Raw genomic sequence first — 18110 nt, 5'->3', positions numbered from 1 at the left:
CTAGTTCAGATGCCCTCCCTAGGATCTAGATGGAGGCCCTGTGAGTGATTTCGAGTGAGGGCTCTGGAGCCAGACTTGCAGATGAGTAATAGCACCTACTTGCTGAGAGCTTGTTCTGTGCCCAACCCTGGTTCATAATCAGACCTTTAGGAGAGTCGCCGTGTTCCCCCATTTAACAGATGAGAAAATAAAATCTTGGTCACTTGCCCAGGGGCACCAGTGGGCAGGTTGCTTTGTTCACTGCTGTATCACCAATACCCAAAAGAATACTAGGCACATAATAGGTACTTTATAGAAAGAATGAATGAATGTCAGAGCTGGGGTTTGAATCCAGCTCTCTTTGATCCTGTGCTCTTAAGAACCCAGCTTTACTAGTTGTATTTAATTAAAGTATTTGGGTTGACTGCTTGGGAAAAGTGACCCCATGTTAATAATGGCTTACACAAAAATAATATTTTATTGCTGTTTCACTTAAAAGTCTGGGGCAGTGGCCCAGGGGTGATATGGTGGTTCCATAAACAAGGGGTTAGTTTCCTTCTCTCCTGTTGCTCCAAGACCTTCAACCTATAATCATCTCATGGGCTGAAATGGCTGCTCCAGCTCCTACCATCTCATCTGCATTCCAGCCAATTGGAACAGGAGAAGAGAAAGGGGAGAACCTGCCCTAGCCCTTTAAGAGCATAACCTGAAAGTTGCCCGTCTCTCTTCTGCTCACATCCCCAATGGCCAGAACTTGGTCGTGTGGCCATTCCTCACTGCAGGGGAGACTGGAAAAATGTAGTGTTTAGCTGAAGGGCCTGTATCTAGGGAAAACTTGTGGATCCTGTCATAAAAGAAAAGGAACCTAGGCAGTAACTCAAAGTCTCTGATATGTGGTCACATGAAGCAACCTAGGGTGTTGCTGGCATTCCCCTGGGACGATCCACGGCCAGTGATGATCTGGGAGCCCTTGCCTATGAGATTCCAGTATGACAGCCTTTTCCCCTCCCCTCCCCCACTAGGATGCCAAGGATGGGCGCTTGTTCAACGAACAGAACTTCTTCCAGCGGGCTGCCAAGCCTTTGCAAGGTATTCCTCAGGGAAGTGGGCAAGTGGGGTGAGTTTGGAGGTACCAGCTTGGTCAGAACAACTGGCTTCTCCCTGAAGGTGTGGGAAGGGTGGGGATGAAATTCAAGGCCCAGGTTTGCTCGCATCACCCCTCGGGCCTCAGAGGACAGACAACAGACATGGCCTGAGGCTGGCTCATCGTCCCAGCTCTTGAGAGCCGAGTATTACATTTTCAGAAATACTGTAAGCCAGTTATTAAAACACAGCCGTCATAAACTAATTGTACCAGAGACTTCCCTGGTGGTCCAGTGGTTAAGACTGCACTCCCAGTGGACGGGACCCAGGTTCAGTCCCTAGTCAGGAAGCTAGATGCTGCAGGCCGCATCTAAGAGTTTGAATGCTGCACTTCAACTCGGAATTCCCAGGCCGCAACTAAGACCTGGCGCAGCCAAATAAATAATAATCAATCATATCAATTTACAGTCAGATTGAGAACAAGAGTGGGCTTCCCTGGTGACTCAGTGGTAAAGAATCCGCCTGCCAATGCAGGAGACGCAGGTTTGATCCCTGACCCAGGAGGATCCCACACGCTATAGAGCATCTAAGCCCATGCACCGCCACTGCTGAGCCTGCGCTCTGGAGCCCGGGAACCGCAACTACTGAAGCCTGCACCATAGAGCCTGTGCTCCACATCAAACAGTAGCCCCAGCTCGCCACAACCAGAGGAAGGGCCTCACAGCAACCAAGATCCCGCCCAGCCAGAGATAAATAACATGTAAAAAAGAGAGGAGCAAGGGTAATACACACTCGAAGTTTATCACTTCCTTATTATCTGTCTACATTTTCCATTACCTGTCATCTATAACCTGTGCTTTTTTTTGGCCAGACTGTGTGGCATGTGGGATCTTAGTTCCCTGACCGGGAATCGAACCGGCCCCTGGCAGTGAATGCATGGAGCCCTAACCACTGGACCACCAGGGAAGTCCCTATTATCTGTACTCTCGAGGTTGCTTCCATTCAGTGTATCCGTGTGGTGGAAATACCATATAAGGGCACGCTACTGCCTCTCTGCCCAGCTCTTCATCTTCGGTGATACCACATTGGTAGCTTGTAATTGGCTGTACTGGGAAGCATTTACACCACGGAAATCCACAAACACAGATCAGGGCTATTGTTTTCCTGAACAACCAGTTATTAAACTTTCATCAGCACACTGCTCCATCTCTGCCATCCAACTGAGATCCTGAAAGGTGGTCAGAAATCTAGTGACACAGTGACCAGTTTAGACTTTTCCCGATCGCATTAGCTCTCTGAGTGAGATTTCACGGGGTACACAGTCACTCTGCCCCTTCCACTCACTCCAGATTTGTCAGTGCTTTCTCAAAACCACGTTCACACACCCCCCGTCGTTGCCCCCCTAGCCCTCACCCACCCACAGAAGCAATGTCTCCAACCAGGAGGGAGACCCAGGGTCTGCCCGGGACTCAGGTGCATTCTGCTTCAAGTCTCAGAATGGGCTGTGGTCCACTGTGGGTGTCGGGCCAGATGGGCCCTGACCTCTCAGGCCCCTGTCTCCCGCAGTAAACAAGTGGAAGAAGCTGTACTCAATCCCCCAGCTGGCCATCCCCACCTGCATCGGTTTCGGCATTCACCAGGACAAGTACAGGTGAGTCACTTCACTTGGCACTCGCTTCGGGCTGCTTCCTGTCTCTCTGTCTCATGCCCAGGCATGGCTGGGACCCTGGAGCCACTGGCCAGTTAGTCACTGCCTTCCTCCCCCAGCTTTGAGCCAGACCGATCCCCCACCCATCCAACCCTTCATCTCACCCTGGACTGGGACCTGGTAGTCCCCAGCCACAGTCCCTCCTTGGTGAACTATACTCTGTCCCCACCCCAGTCCTCTCTCCCACCTCCTGGGACACCTGTGTCTTCCAGGTTCTTGGTGTTTCCCATCCTGGGGAGGAGCCTTCAGTCGATCCTGGATGACTTCCCGAAGCACGTGATGTCGGTGAGGTGTGTGTTCCAGATGGCCTGCCGGCTGGTAGGTACTAGAGGGTCTCAGGCTCCCATCCAGGGCATGGTGCCCTGGGTCCTAGTTTATCAGTCGGTTTGCTCTTTGACACATTCAGCCCGCATCTCCCTCTGCTGGGCACTGGGGCAAGCAGGGTGACTGGCACCGCTGAACCCCAGACCAGTAGAACCAGAGCGATAGGTATTGCCATGAGGGATGTTCAGGAGGCTGTGGGAGTTGGAGGAAGGGTCCCAGCCTAAACTGAGGGGTTTGGCTGTGCTTCCTGGTGGAGTTTATTTCTGAGCCAAGAGGGGAATAGCAAGGGGCTGGGTAGAGTGGGAGTGGAAGTGCATGGGGAGAGCGTTCCAGCCCAAGGAGGTTGCTTAGGCAAAGGCTCGTGTGGGGGAGAGCGCACAGGACATCTGTCATTCGTTCCTTCCTCATCCATCCTTCCATGAAATATTTATCCTGTCCCTGCTGAGTGTCAGACACCGTCCCAGGGCCTGGGAGTGCAGTGCAGGCCAGCACAGACATGGTTTCTATGTCTGCTGGGACTGGGTGAGTTTAAGCCACGGTTGCACCAATAGTGAAAAGTGCTCTGGATAGAAGTGTCCCCATGCTGTGACGGAGAAGAGGACCTAACTTAAACTGCTGGAGGAGGGACTTCCCTGGTGGTCCAGTGGCTAAGGCTCCTCTCTCCCAATGCTGGGGGCCCACCCCCGGGTTCAATCCCTGCTCCAGGAACTAGATCCCACATATTGCAACTAAGAGTTCGCATGCTGCAACTAAAGACCCCGCATGCGACAACGAAGATCCCGTTTACCACACATGAGACCCGGAAGAGCCAAATGCACACAGAGTGACTTCCCTGGTAGCACAGTGGCTAAGAATCTTCTTAGAATGCTTCTGCCGGTGCAGGGGACATTTCGATCCTGGTCCGGGAAGATCCCAGACGCCGTGCGGGGCAGCTAAGCCCGCGCACCGCAGCTACTGAGCCCGCGCCTTAGAGCCTGTGCTCCGCAACAAGAGAAGCCGCCACAGTGAGAAGCCTGGGCACTGTAGCGAGCAGGAGCCCTCGCCTGCCACAAGCAGTGAAAGCCCTCACACAGCAGTGAAGACCCAGGGCAGCCAAAGATAAATAAAAATAAATGAGAACTATAAACAAACAGCTGGCGGGATGGGTCCCCAAGGTACGACACGCAGTGTTGGCCATGTGATGTGTCGAGGGTGGAAGGCAGGAGCTGCGGTTGGTATGGAGGCTCAGCAGTGACCAGAGGACCCAGGGCCTTGAACACCAAGCTGAGGGGCGGGACTCCTGTCCCGAGGGCACCAGGAACCCACGTGAGGACTGAGGACAGGGGAGGAGCAGCGTCAGCTCTGGGTGTAGAAGGACCCCGTGGGCCACGTGGGGACGGCTGGGGAGGGTGCGGTGGAGGCTGAGTGAGGCGGGCACGAGAGGGGATCAGGCCTGAGGAGGAGCTGGGCTGTGGGGACGGAGTGTCTGTGGAAGCAGCAGAATGGGGCAGGCAGTTAAGCCTTGGAGTCAAGGGGGTTGCAGTCAAGATGCGGCAAGCACCTGGGGGTTCAATATATGCAATTGGAGCTCAGTGGAAAAGTCAGGGCTAGAAATAAAAATACAAAGTGCTCAACTAAATGTATTTTTGCTTCTTTGGACAAATGAGAAAACCTCTTTGGTATATATGAGTGTTGGTTTTTTTTTTTTTGCAAGGGTCAGTAAGTAACCAACTTTTTCCCCTCCAGAGATTTCAGTCAACTAAGAAATAATGAGTTGGTCCAAAAGTTAATACAGGTTTTTCTGTACCGGCTTGAGGACAAACAAACTTTTGGCCAACCCAGTATATACAAGAGATCGATGGAAAATGAGATATCAGCTTTAATACTGAATTTTTCAGAACCCTAATGTCTTCTAAGACATTCTTAGGTGCGCTGTCATGGCAGGCAGCCAAATGCTTCACTCAGAATTAGTCAGGCCCAATCCACCACTGGGGCTTCCCCGGGTGGCTCAGTGGGCATGAGTCCGCCTGCCAATGCAGGAGACTCAGGAGACACAGGTTCGATCTCTAGTTGGGAAGATGCCCTGGAGGAGGGCATGGCAACCCACTCCAGTATTCTTGCCTGGAGAATCCCATGGACAGAGGAGGCTACGGTCCATGGGGTGGAAAGGGTTGGAAATGACGAAGCAGCTGAGCACACACACAGGCAATCTACCAATGTTACCACCCCCATGACAAGCAGGACCTCGTGACCCCAGGCCCAACAGTGGGGTTTCCTTCCAGGGCTTCGCATCAGAGCCTCTGTGTTATCAGCACTTCTCACAGAAAGGCTTGCTTTCCTCCCCTAGCTGGATGCCCTGGAGTTCCTCCACGAGAATGAGTACGTTCATGGCAACGTGACAGCTGAGAATATCTTTGTGAATCCAGAGAACCTGTGCCAGGTAACTGCCAGATCCTTGCCCTCCCTGGGGGCTCTCTGGGCTCCCGGGCTCGCCTATCTTAAAACCTGTGTTTATTTCACAATGCTTATTGCAGACAAAGAATTGCTATCCATCATGTATAAAGTGCTTCTTCAAGTAAATGAGGAGAGATAAGCCACTTAGTAGAAAAATGGACAAAGGGTAGGAAAAGCAGTTCATAGAGAAAGGAATCCGCAGGTCAGTTAAATGTATGAAAAAATGTTCAATCTCCCGCAATTATTATTAGATTCTAGTAATCATGGAAATTAAAATACACTACTACTTTTACCTTTCGGGTAGACAAAATTAAAAAAAAAAATCTCTTGCTGATAAGGGTGTGAGGTACAGCAATTCTTTACTTATTGGAAGTGTACTTGGGTGAACTTTTTGGAAGGTAATTTCTTATAGCAGTCAAAATTTTAAATGTATATGGATTTTTGTTCTGTGTTTTGCAGGATTCAAGTTTATTGGTTCAAATACAGTACCTAACATTTGCTAAGCATGCATTTCACACTAACTGGTCACCATTTCCACAGGTAGTCAGTGCACAGAAGAGGGCCCCTCCCTTGCCAGTTGTCAGGGTGGGAGGTAGCAGCGGACCTGGGTAGCAGAGCCCGCCAACGGTCATTTGGTGCAAGATTGATGGAGCTAACTGCATAAGTTTTTGGATCTGCTGGTTCCTCTGTGAGGAATTTATCCATTCCATGTTTTCAAAGATAAATTACAGGGACTTCCCTGGTAGTCCAGTGGTTAAGAATCCGCCTTCCAGTGCAGGGGACACAGGTTCAGTCCCTGGTCAGGGAGCAGAGATCACACATGCCTCAGGGCAGCTCAGCCCATGCACCACAACAAGAGAGAAGCTCCAAACGAAAGATCCCTCATACTGCGAAGAGGGTCCCGAGTGCCGCAGCTAAGACCTGATGCAGCCAAAAATAAGGAAGAAAAAGATACACATACAAAGTGTTCCTGACAGCACTGATTCTGACAGTAAAATGGGAAAACCTCAATATATACTCCTGATGGCGTATTGATTAGTATTTAAAGTGAATCGTAATTACTCTTTCTAGTGATAGACACCAAATTTAACATGCCTTAAGCAAAAAAAAAAAAAAAAGTTAGTTTAAAAAAAGGAAGGTACAATTTATTGCTCCTTGGAGTGAAAAAATCCAGGACTTCACGGGCTGCAGGCATGGCTGATTCTAAAAATTCAGACCCTGTCATTAGGAAACTGGATCTTCTGTCTCTGGGCTCTTCTTGTGTTTGCATTGCTCATTATCAGGCAGTCCCTCTTTGCTGTGGGGACAAAATAACCACCAGCAAATGAGGCTTAAATCCCCTCCATTTAGCAACCCCAGTGGAGATGGATTGGGTGAGCCTCATCTCAGTCACTTAGACTGAGAGCTGGAGAGGGGTGGTCTGAGAGAAAAATCCTAGAACCATATTAGGCAAAACCAGAACTTCTCTGTTAGTCCAGTGGTTAAGACCCTGAGCTTCCAATACAGGGGTCATGGGTTTGATCCCTGGTCAGACAGCTAAGATCCCACATAGCAGGAGGCCAAAAAGAAAAGAAAGAGAACCAACAGAATGTGTGTGTGTGTGTGTGTGTGTGTGTGTGTGTATACATACATATATATATGTATGTATGTATATATACAGAGAGAGAGAGACACTATAAGAATTTGACTCAAATTCAAAAAGCTCAGAGTCCCTAGATCTTCAGTTGGCAGGCTGGAGAACAGGAGAGCTAATGGTGTGCTGCTAGTCAGAGTCCAAAGGCCTGAAGAAACCTGTGTGAGTTCCAGTCTGAAAGCTGGCAGACTCAAGACCTGAGAAGAGTTGGTATCTCTGTTCAAACCCAAAGGCAGGAAAATGCTGATGTTCAGCTCAAATGGACAGGCAAGGGGCATTCCCTTTCACTTAAGCCTTTGTGTTCTGTTCTTCAACTGATGAGATGAGGCCCACACACTAGAGAGGGCAGTCTACCATCCATTCCAGTCACACCCTCACAGACATACCCAGATTAACCTTTGGTGACACGTCTAGGCACCGTGTGGCCCAGTCAGGTTGACGTATAAAAGTAACCATCACAAACTGTGACCAGAAAAATGTAGGTCTCACATGGACAAAGCCAACAGGTGTCCCCTCTCCATTCAGCAGAATAAGAGGTAACCGTTAGAAAGCCAGTGTGGCTAACTGTGTGTCTGGTGGCTAAGCACTTTGTGTTTTAAACTCAGTTAAGCCTCTTCACAGCCCTGCAAGGTAAGGACTATGATTATCTTCATTTGACCAATAGAGAAATCAAAGCACAGAGAGTTTCATAATTTCCCCAGAGCTGTATGGGCACTAATGGGCCAAGCTGGCACTGGAGTCTGGTCTGTCTGGCTCTGCAGTTAATACACTGTTAAAGTACAGAAAGCTGTGTGCCCAGCAGGAGGTACGGTGCAATCCCTCTGTGGAAAATTAGAGCGTCTTCCTTATCCATGTCCGTTTGCTGATTATTTAAAGAAAATGAACATAAGAGAAGCTATTAGTGGTTACTTCTGGGAACTGGGACTGAGCAGTGATGGGAATGACTGGTTTGGGTTCTTTCCACATCCTCCTGTACTGTTTGGCATTGGGTTGTTTCAAATTGCACCCACAATTGAAATCTCTGACTCCAGAATACAGATTCCTAATCTTCAAAACTGTATGGCTTCTCCCCACGTGCACACAGGTGACTCTGGCAGGCTACGGCTTCACCTTCCGCTATTCGCCAGGTGGCAGACACGTGGCCTACACCGAAGGCAGCAGGAGCCCACATGAGGGGAACCTGGAGTTCATTAGCATGGACCTGCACAAGGGATGTGGTAAGAGGCCAGAGGAGGGGTTCAGGAGCTTGGAGACATGCTTCTCAGACAAGGACAGCTCCCAGTTGTCACAGCCATGAACAGCAGGTGGCCAAACGCAGGAGTCACACTAAGGCGGGGAGCCATGGTGGGGGTCAGAACCATGGACAGCATCCCCGTGTGTCAGGCGCTGTGGGGCAGCACTGAGGCTAGCGAGCAGTGGACTGCCAGGAAGCCCTGCAGGTCCCCAGGGTCACGTTCAGGCTCTGTGTGGACTTAGAAGGCGAGAGGGGCCCCGATGTCATCCAGGAGGGGCTGCTGATACACAGTAGTAAGCCACTGACTATCCATCTCTGCAGCGCACCAGTGAGGTCTAGATGAGACCCAGATGTCAGCAGTATTTCAGAAGTTGTCAGTTGAAGCCTAGGGACAGGAGTGAGATTATCCTGGGCAAGTGCATGGAAAGAGAAGAGCATACTTTGAGGAGATGCCTTGAGGAGGTCTTGGCCTCTCTCACCAAAACCCCTTGAAACCATGGCCATCCAAGTCCCTGCCCACATCCTCCCATTACGCTAAGTCCCCCAGGGACGGGATGGTGCTTGTGCCCCCAGCACCCGGTGGCAGAGGGTCTGACACAGTCAGCTCGCAGTGTTTGTCGAATGCTTGTGTGAAGTGTTTAAATCATGTGATTCAGGAAGTGAAAGAAAACCAAACCCCGCTGTCTGCTTTGTCTACCAAGTGAGGCTGACTTCAGTGGCCATCCTTCTAGGCACCTTCATGCCTTGTTACATTTCTCTACTGGACTGTCAAGGGCTGGGACCCAACCAAACTCTTGTCTGGAATTTAAGACTATGGGAAGGAGGCCTTCCCTGGTTGTCCAGCAGCAAAGACTCTATGCTCCCAATGCAGGGGCCCCAGGTTCCATCCCTGGTCAGGGAACTAGATCCCAGATGCTGCAACTAAAGAGTTCACATGCAGCAATGAAGATCAAAGATCCCACGTGCCACAGTTAAAACCCAGTGCGGCTAAATAAATAAATACTAAAAAAAAATGTGGGAAGGGGCTTGTCACCCAAGGCTCTGAGGATTCACAGAACAAATAGGTTCATGAATGAAGGACAAGTAGGTGAGGGAGTGAGCTAGTGAAACCAGGGATGAAGAGATGACCAAGGGAGTGAATGAGTGATTGCCTCGTGAAAGAGTGAGAATAGACAAGTGAAAAGTGGGTGAGCAGTTGAGAGGCAGTATGTTTGGATGGTTGCGTGTGTGAGCACATGCTTGAGTTGGTGAGAGAAACGATGAGGGTGGGCGTGTCAGAACGTCTGCCTGAGTGGCCACGTTCCTTCCCTCCCTCCCCAGGGCCCTCCCGCCGCAGTGATCTCCAGACCCTGGGGTACTGTTTGCTGAAGTGGCTCTATGGGACCCTGCCATGGACAAACTGCCTTCCCAACACCGAGGAGATTATGAAGCTGAAACAGAAGTGAGTCTAGGGGTCAGCAGAGCCCAGTGCTGGTCCAGCATCCCTGCAGGTGGGGCAGAAGCTCAGAACCCAAGAGGGGACGGAAAAGGGGGAGGCAGCCTCTGGCCTCTGCAGTTCTCAGGCACGTGCTCTACGTCCATTCCAGCCGGCCAGAGCGTGGGCTCTGGAGCCACACTGCCTGGGGTCAGACTCCGGCCCCACCACTGCAGGCTGTTGGGTGGGCAGCCTAACTTCCATAAGTGTCGGTGTCCTCCAGTGTCAGGGATCCTATTAGCGCCTACCCCAAGGTGGAAGGATTCGAGGGAGTTGGGTGCACAGCACTCAGCACAGAGCCTGGCCTGTAGAAAATGCTCAAGGTGTGCAGGACGCCATGATTCATTCACTCCCACAGGGATACATGGGCAATCTGAGCAGTTAGGCCTGGGCTTTGCCTCAGTATCTGGCAACACTGGCCTCTGGTGTCCACACTTCCCTCTCTTCTGCGTGTGAAGAAGATCTTGCTAGTTCTGTTTTAGATGTTCAGCACCAAGGACAGTGGGATAAAACCAAAAGTGTTTGGGTGGTGTGGTTCAGCACCAAGGACAGAGGGCAGTGGGGGTACGGGGGTGCGGGTGGGTGCGTGGTTCAGCACCAAGGACAGAGGGGCTGTTGGCTGTAAAGGGAGGTGCTGCTGAGTATGTGGACAGTGGACAACTAGACTCAGGGCAGCTTTGCAGGTCCAGAGCTCGGGATTCAAGCTGTGGTGTAGGCTTGGGGCAGGAGAGCTACCCCAAGAGGAGCCATTCAGGAGATGGTGGGATATCACATCTGATGTGCAAACTTGAAGTTCAAACAGAGACTCAGACTTCAGCAGTGTCTCAGGAGCTGTCTGCAGAAGCCCTGGGAGAGTGGAAAGAGAGAAAACTCTCCAGTGAACAGCATCGAGTCTGTGTGTCTTCTCAGTTCCAAGCATGCTGTGTCGATGGTTCGTGTTGAGCCTCTCATTTTGCCCCCTTTATTATCCCATCTTCCTTTACTCAACCATGGGTACCCACTCATACATACTGAATATATACGTGTCCTACTGATATGCTTGCTTAAATGTACTTGTATCCTTAAAATTGCATGACGGTCGTGGCACTGTATCTGACTTGCATAAATGTTACTCTGCTTCGAATCTCACCCGTTTCTGGCTTTCTTCACTCAACACTTCCAGTTTAACCCCAGTTACATGTGCGTCAAGTTTACTGCTTCTGACTATTGCTTTTAAATAAGGTATAGGCACATCTGTGTCCTTAAACGACAGTTTATTTTTTTTCTTAAACATGTGATGTGTGCGTTTGACTTGCATAAATGGTCTTGTATTCTAAATCTCATTCTCCTTCTTTCACTTAATGCTTTATTTCTTTAACTTTTTACATGGCTAAAGAAGCTCAGTGCTTCTCCTCAAGTAATTTTAGATGTAGCTGTGTCCTTGAAAACTACGTTGTGTTTGATTTATGCCAATCGAACACTCACCCGTATGTGTGTGTTCCGTTGGCATCAGTGGTACCCTGCCCCAGATCTCATCCTCCGTCATGTTTCAGCTTAGTCGTCACTCCCCAGGGAACCCTTCCCTCACCCCCACCGCATCGGGTCTCCTTCTTGTTCACTTCCGAGGAAGGGACACCTGTCACATTGGCCTGGCCGTAACGACCTGTTCACGGCTAACATTGCTGTATGCTTTCCTGCCCCGGGCAGAGCACCCACCGCTTCCCTGTGTCAACTCTGAGGCAAGTGCTCTCCCGATCTGAAGCACGGAGATCTTAGGTGATCGGCCTGGGTCACACAGCTGATGAGAGGCGCTCCCAGGCCCTTTGACTCCAGAGGAGGCCCTTTCACCTGGAAGCTGGTACCTCCCAAGTTTGAGAGGCTCATCACAGCGTATCAGTGGCGTTTGGATGCAGCCACCCTCCACTCACCAGATACTCACTGAACACTTCCCTGCACTAGGCTCTTCTAGGGCCTGGGGATACAGAATAGCTAAGACAGACACCCCTGCCCTCAGGGAACTCACATTCTAATGGGAGAAGCTATGAACAGATAATGAAACACAAAGCATGTCAGAGGTCAGAGGGTGGGGCAGTCAGCTCAGAGCCCTGGGCATCCGCCAGTGGCACTGGCAGGGTGTGGGCATGCCTGCTCTTTTAGATTTAAAGGCCAGGGCAGGTCTCGTGGCAATGGTGACAGGTGAAGCGACTCTACAAGGTGAGTGAGGAGGTCCCACCTGGGTGCTAATACGCCCTAACATCTCTGCAGAAGGGGGAAAAAGACAGAGCAGCCCTCAGCAACCAGGCTTCTGCAGGCAACCTCTGCATTGGAAGGCAGCCTCAGTACCTGCCGTAACATAAGCCCGTTGCCTTGTTTTCTTTTCTTTTTGCACTTATTTTCTAGTTTTCCAGTAATTTCGTGTTTTCTGCAGTGAAGCCAGGTGAAAACAACGGGTCTCAGGATTAGTGACACAGGTTGTCGGAGGACACAGCCCAATCACTAACATGTTGAGTGTGGCTGAAGTCTGTGAACTGCTCCTTGACGCACTCTGCTGTGTTAGCGATGAGAATGAGCTTCTCTTACGAGGAGACCCTGAGAGAATAAGTAACAGTTCCTTCCAGAGCCCCAGATCCCAACCACAGCCACAGAGGGAGGGCCGGGAGCGTGAAGATGCTCCTCAGGGAAATGTCAGCGGTGATGCGGGACTCGTTCTAGACCCCCCAGCCCAGCCTGTCAGCTGACCTAAGGGCCCACAAGGGGGCATGTTGCTATATGCACATTTTCTTCCCTAGTGGCTCAGATGGTAAAGAATCCACCTGGAACTCAGGAGACTTGAGTTCGATCCCTGGGTCAGGAAGCTCCCCTGGAGGAGGGCATGGCAACCCACTCCAGTACTCTTGCCTGGTGAATCCCATGGACAGAGGAGCCTGTCGGGCTACAGTCCATGGGGTCTCAAAGAGTCAGACACGATTGAGCAACTAACACTTTCACTTTTCAACTGTCTTCTCAGATGTTACTGGTGTATGTGGCTTTTTCTCCACTCAGCAAATATGTATTCTTTTTTTTTTTTTTTTTTTGTAAATTCTAGTTCATGACAGAATGAATGAATAACAAAGAGAGATGAGAGGCGGTCTGATTCCCCAGGCTTTCTGGCATGCAAGGCCCCCAGCTAGGAAAGCACAGACTCCACTTGGAATTGGTCTCTGCTCTTAAGCCTGCAGCTGGGCAGAGAGGTCCCACAGATTCCAACGGTGAGAGCCTGTGTGGAGGAAGTGCTCACACAATTTATGCGGTCCTGAGGCTGGCACAGCCCTTTTATGCCATCACTCTGTTGCTCAGTCATTTACCTCATATATCCCGAGAGACCCGCGTCAGACCCGGTCCTTCTTGTACCCGTATGACAGTTGCTGTAAGGCATCCATGGACCTGTGTGCAGGCACTCAGGAGGGACCCATTTCCTCTGCCTGGGGGCGTCCAGGGGAAGCTTCCAGGTGGCAGGCCCTCGAGCCATGTCCAGAAGGGACAGCGGCCACTTACCAGGTATCAGGGTAGAGAAAGGTAGCCAAGGGCAGAGGAGCGGCAGGTGCAGAGGCCCGGAGCTGTTCGTGGACGCCTGAGCTGGTTAGGGGATTAGCAGGAGTCTGGTGTGACTGGAGCATGACGGGCGGGAGAAAGGAAGGGAGGCAAGGCCACAGGGGCTGGTAGCTTTGGTGCCAGAGGTTCCCCCCAAACCAGGGCACTGGGAAACCCTGGGACGGCTGTGAGCAGGGAGGGGCAGGGTCCACTCTGGGCATAGACAGACTCTCTGGGGCTCTGTGGGGGGGGTGGTGAATGGAAAGCTGGAGAGGAGGCTGGGTGCCAGGGAGAAAGTGAGGCCTGAGCTGGGCCCAGAGCCATGGGAGGGGGCGGAACAGAAAGGGTTGGGAAGCAAGAGGCTGGGGCTTTTAGGGACTTCTGGGCTGTGGAGGAGGGAAAGGGGATGACAGCACCCCATGACTCGGTGGACAGTGGGGAGCCAACCCAGTGGTCTAGGCCAGTGATTCACTTATGTTTGTATATATATGCACGTATATACTTTTTAAGATTCTTTTTGCATGTAGTATATTACAAAATACTGAGTTCCTTATGTTATACGGTAGATCCTTACTGGTTATCTGTTTTATATGTACCAGTATATATATGTTAATCCCAACCTCCTAATTTATCCCCCCCCAACTTTTCATTTTTCTTTCATGATCCAAGAGGAGCATGTGTATTTATATATGTATATTTATACAAATGTGCATCCCAGGTGACTCTAGCGGTAAAGAACCCGCATGACAATGCAGGAGACTTAAGAGACATGGGTTTGATCCCTGTGTGGGGAAGATCCCCTGGAGTAGGGCATAGCAACCCACTCCAGTATTCTTGCCTGGAGAATCTCATGGACAGAGGAGCCTGGTGGGCTATGGTCCATCGGGTCACAAAGAGCCAGACATGACTGAAGCGACTGAGCGGGCACACAGGCACACACACAGGTGAAACCAAGTGATGTATTGATAAGTTGGTAAAAAATATTGCACTTGGAAGCCTGCAAGTACTTAACGCTGTGCTTCCCCTAAACGCCTCATTCAGAATTCACTCATCCAGTGTCCACGATGACTCTCTCGAGTCGCGGTCCCCAACCTTTCAGGCACCAGGGACTGGTTTCGTGGAAGACAGTTCTTCACAGACTGGTGGAGGGTGGGAGGATGGCTTCAGGATGACTCAAGCACCTTACATTTATTGTGCATTTTATTTCTATGATTACTACATCACCTGCACCTTGGATCATCAGGCATTAGGTCCCAAAGTTTGGGGACCCCTGTTCTAGATCACAGCTAATGAGAATAAGGAAAACTAGGGCACGTCTACCAGACATCCTGTTTCAAAAGGTGACTGTCCTTCCCTGAAAGGCCTTTCATGCGTGCCTCTGTCCCATCAGGTTTCTTGACAACCCAGAGGGCCTCGTGGGACAGTGCAGTCGCTGGATCACCCCCTCAGGTATGTCCCAAGGGAGGGAGCAGGCAGGGGCCACGGAGGGACCAGGACTCGGGCCCATCTGGGGGATGCCTGTCCTCACACCCCTCTATTTCCCTCGAGTTTTCCAAATCACATGTGTATCTGTGCCCTTCGTAGAAACAAAAATCATCCCCCCCACCGCCAGATTCAGAAGTGTGTCTGGACAATAACAACAGCAGCGTGCACACACACACATGTAACCACATACACATCATGTGTGGGTTTTTTTTAATAGAGTCATGTCACCTATATTTGTCTCTGACTTACTTTTTCATCTAAGAAGATTCCTTGGAGATTTTCTGTGTCAATACTTACAGAATTTTATGGATATTTCTAAAATTGTGGTAAAATACACTTAACGTCAGCTGAAACTGCAGTTGTGACTCATTAGTCAGTCATGAAATCCATTTAATGAGGATTTTAAAACTGAAAAAGACACGGACTTCCCTGGTGGTCCAGTGGTTAAGACTCTGGGCTCCCAATACAGAGGATCCGGGTCCGATCCCTGTTCAGGGAACTGGATCTCACATGCTGCAACTAAAGATTCTGCATGCCGCAGCGAAGATCAAAGATCCCACGTGCCACAACTGTAGGACCCCTTGCATACATATATATATATATAAACCACACATGGTCAGATCCCATTTTCATTATTAAAAGATCTCAACAGAGAAGAAAATCTGAGAAGAAAGCATTGCAGAGGATGTGCAGCCAATGTCAACAGCAGTTCTCTCAGGGATGGAGGGTCAGGTGGTTTTTTTAAAACAATTAAAGGACTTCCCCTGGTGGTCCAGTAGTTAAGAATCCACCTGCCAGTGCAGGAGACATGGGTTCGATCCCTGAGCTGAGAAGATTCCAGATGCCAAGGGGCAACTAAGCCCATGTGCCACAACTGCTGAGCCTGCGTTCTAGAGCCTGGGAGCCCTAGCTGCTGAGCTCACCCTAGAGCTTGTGCCCTGCAACAAGAGGAGCCAACCACAGTGAGACGGCCAGGCACCACAACTAGAAAGCAGGCTCCCACTCGCTGCAACTAGAGAAAGCCCGGGTACAGCAAAGGAGACCCAAGGCAGCCAAAATTAAACAGATAAGCAAAACTTAAAAGACAGGAAGAGTATGAATGCCTTGCAGAAGGAAATGCTTAATGAGATACTAGCTTCAGTGATACATATTTATAGTCATATAAATGTATGTGAGTAACGGGTTATAATTAGGAATACATATTTCATATGACAAAATGCCTTTCTAATTATACATCTGTTTCTGTTTTGTTTATGATTTCATTTGTATCTTTTGAAAAAACATCAAAAGAACATCGTTTCATGACACATGAAACCTGTGAGATTCAAGCTGCAGCGTCCATCAGTAAAGCAGTCTTGGTGTATTGGCCTCCTGGCCTCCCTCCTTGAGCCTTTTGTGGGAGAACAGCCGAGTTTGGTCCTCCCCTCACAGGTTCCCCACGTTCTGAGCCAAAAATATTTACTCTCCGGCACTTCAAAGTAAAAGCTTGTTGGCCCCCATTTCAGAGATATGCACCAAATAGTTAGAGATAAAATCATATAATCAGCTGGGATTTGCGTTAAAACAATACAGGAGGGGGAAGCGGTAGGGGTTTTGATGAAACAAGGTTGGTGTGAGTTGATAGTTGATGATAAATCCGTGCACCTCAGATTAAGACTCGACCCCACTGTCTTTTAATTGGAATCACTCACCTGATGCCTTGACTTACTGAGGCTCAGATTCTTTTTGTCTCAGCTCAGAAGGAATTCAGCAAGAGGCAAAATGATAGGCATGATGTAGATTTATTAATACAGGATGCTCGTGAGAGGTGCAAGCCAGCAGGCAAGTGCGCTCTGCCCCAGAATTAAGCAGGCTGTGTGTGTGTGTGTATGCCTGCTCAGTTGTGTCCGACTCTTTGCGACCCCACGGACTGTAGCCCGTCAGGCTTCTCTGTCCATGGGATTTCTCAGGCGAGAGTTCTGGAGTGGGTTGCCATTTCCTCCTCCAGGGGATCTTCCTAACCCAAGGATCAAACTCACATCTCCTATGCCTCCTGCGTTGCCAGGCAGATTCTTTTACCACCTGGCCACTGAGAAGCCCCAATAGCTTTCTTGAGGCAGCATCAACTTAAAGTGGTCTCCAAAAGTTGCCTAGGTTTCCTCTCTCTATAGTCCCCTACTGGGGCTTCTACAACGTCCTGAGTAACTATCTGTCTTGCTATAGTTGAGCCCAGAGTAGGCCAGCTGCAAGCCAGGGAGCAGATAGGAAGAAGGTGGAAGAAGATGTGAGGAACTGCAGACACGCTTTGTTCACAGCAGCAAGGCAGACAGGCTTTATTCTTCTCTAGTGGTTGACATCACTCCACTGTGCGGCAAGGGCTTTTCAGGCGGTGCTTCTGTAGGCATGATTCTCCTGCGCAGTGCTATAAACGATCTCAGCTGTTCCATAACCACGCAGAGTCACTGTTTACACAGTGTAGACCAGAGCAAGTGGACCGTGGGACGGCAGTGAGAGGGAGCCGGGCGAGAGAGCCTGACCACCGCCGTCTTGGCTGGCTCTTGTTTCCCTACACTGTCCTATTCTGTCCCTATCTGTGATGCTAGGCGACAGGCACTCTGCTGCTCTTGGTACCACTTTCCCGTGCTTATGTTTAATGTTTTAAAAAAACTAAAATCTTAAGTGGCTGCAGCAGTGCCGGGTACAGAGGAAGCACTGAGCAAAGGAGCACCGTGGCTGAGACCCTCTGGGCACAGCCCCCCAGGCTCTGGGTTGGGGGGCCGCTCCCCTCAGGTCTCCCCCGTGTCTTGGCCACAGAGACCCTACAGGAGTATCTGAAGGTGGTGATGGCCCTCCAGTACGAGGAGAAGCCGCCCTACTCCACACTGAGGAACGAGCTGGAAGCCCTGCTGCAGGACCTGCGGGCGTCCGCCTATGACCCCTTGGACCTCCAGGTGGTACCCTAGGTGGGTTCCAGCAGGAGGAACCGGGGGGTCTCGACCCTGTCCCTGGCTCCCACTGCCGTCTCCACTGATGCCGTTTGATGTTTCTGCGCCCTTCCTAGGTGCAGAGCGCTCCAGAAATGCCAGGTTGTTTGTTCAGAAACCTAGCACACTCTCCACCTTAACCACAGACACTCTCCAAATATGAAAGCATGACCTCCACCCAGCTTGCCCCGCCCCGACGCCATCCCAGTCTCTGTCCCCACCCCCACAGCTGTCTGAGAGACCTC

The 18110-nt window shown here is 50.4% G+C and overlaps 1 protein-coding gene across 8 annotated transcripts in view; it reads left to right on the top strand.

Annotated features, from left to right (window-relative positions):
- VRK3 (VRK serine/threonine kinase 3) overlaps positions 1–18110 on the top strand; it is a 36883-nt gene that overhangs the window by 17529 nt on the left and 1244 nt on the right. For 5 of the 8 annotated variants that reach the window (XM_068992422.1, XM_068992424.1, XM_068992421.1 and 2 more), the window contains 8 exons: positions 1002–1068; positions 2629–2713; positions 2983–3088; positions 5421–5513; positions 8245–8377; positions 9715–9835; positions 14808–14866; positions 17696–17844. In XM_068992422.1, coding sequence (XP_068848523.1) covers positions 1002–1068; positions 2629–2713; positions 2983–3088; positions 5421–5513; positions 8245–8377; positions 9715–9835; positions 14808–14866; positions 17696–17844 — 813 coding nt within the window. Of the gene's footprint in view, positions 1–1001; positions 1069–2628; positions 2714–2982; positions 3089–5420; positions 5514–8244; positions 8378–9714; positions 9836–14807; positions 14867–17695; positions 17845–18110 lie in introns of those variants that run through there. The other 3 variants (XM_068992426.1, XM_068992427.1, XM_068992428.1) reach the window with 2 other exon arrangements.

Source organism: Capricornis sumatraensis, chromosome 20 (genome assembly GCF_032405125.1).
Source record: "Capricornis sumatraensis isolate serow.1 chromosome 20, serow.2, whole genome shotgun sequence".
NCBI lineage: Eukaryota > Metazoa > Chordata > Mammalia > Artiodactyla > Bovidae > Capricornis > Capricornis sumatraensis.
This window is presented reverse-complemented; position numbering and strand designations above follow the sequence as displayed.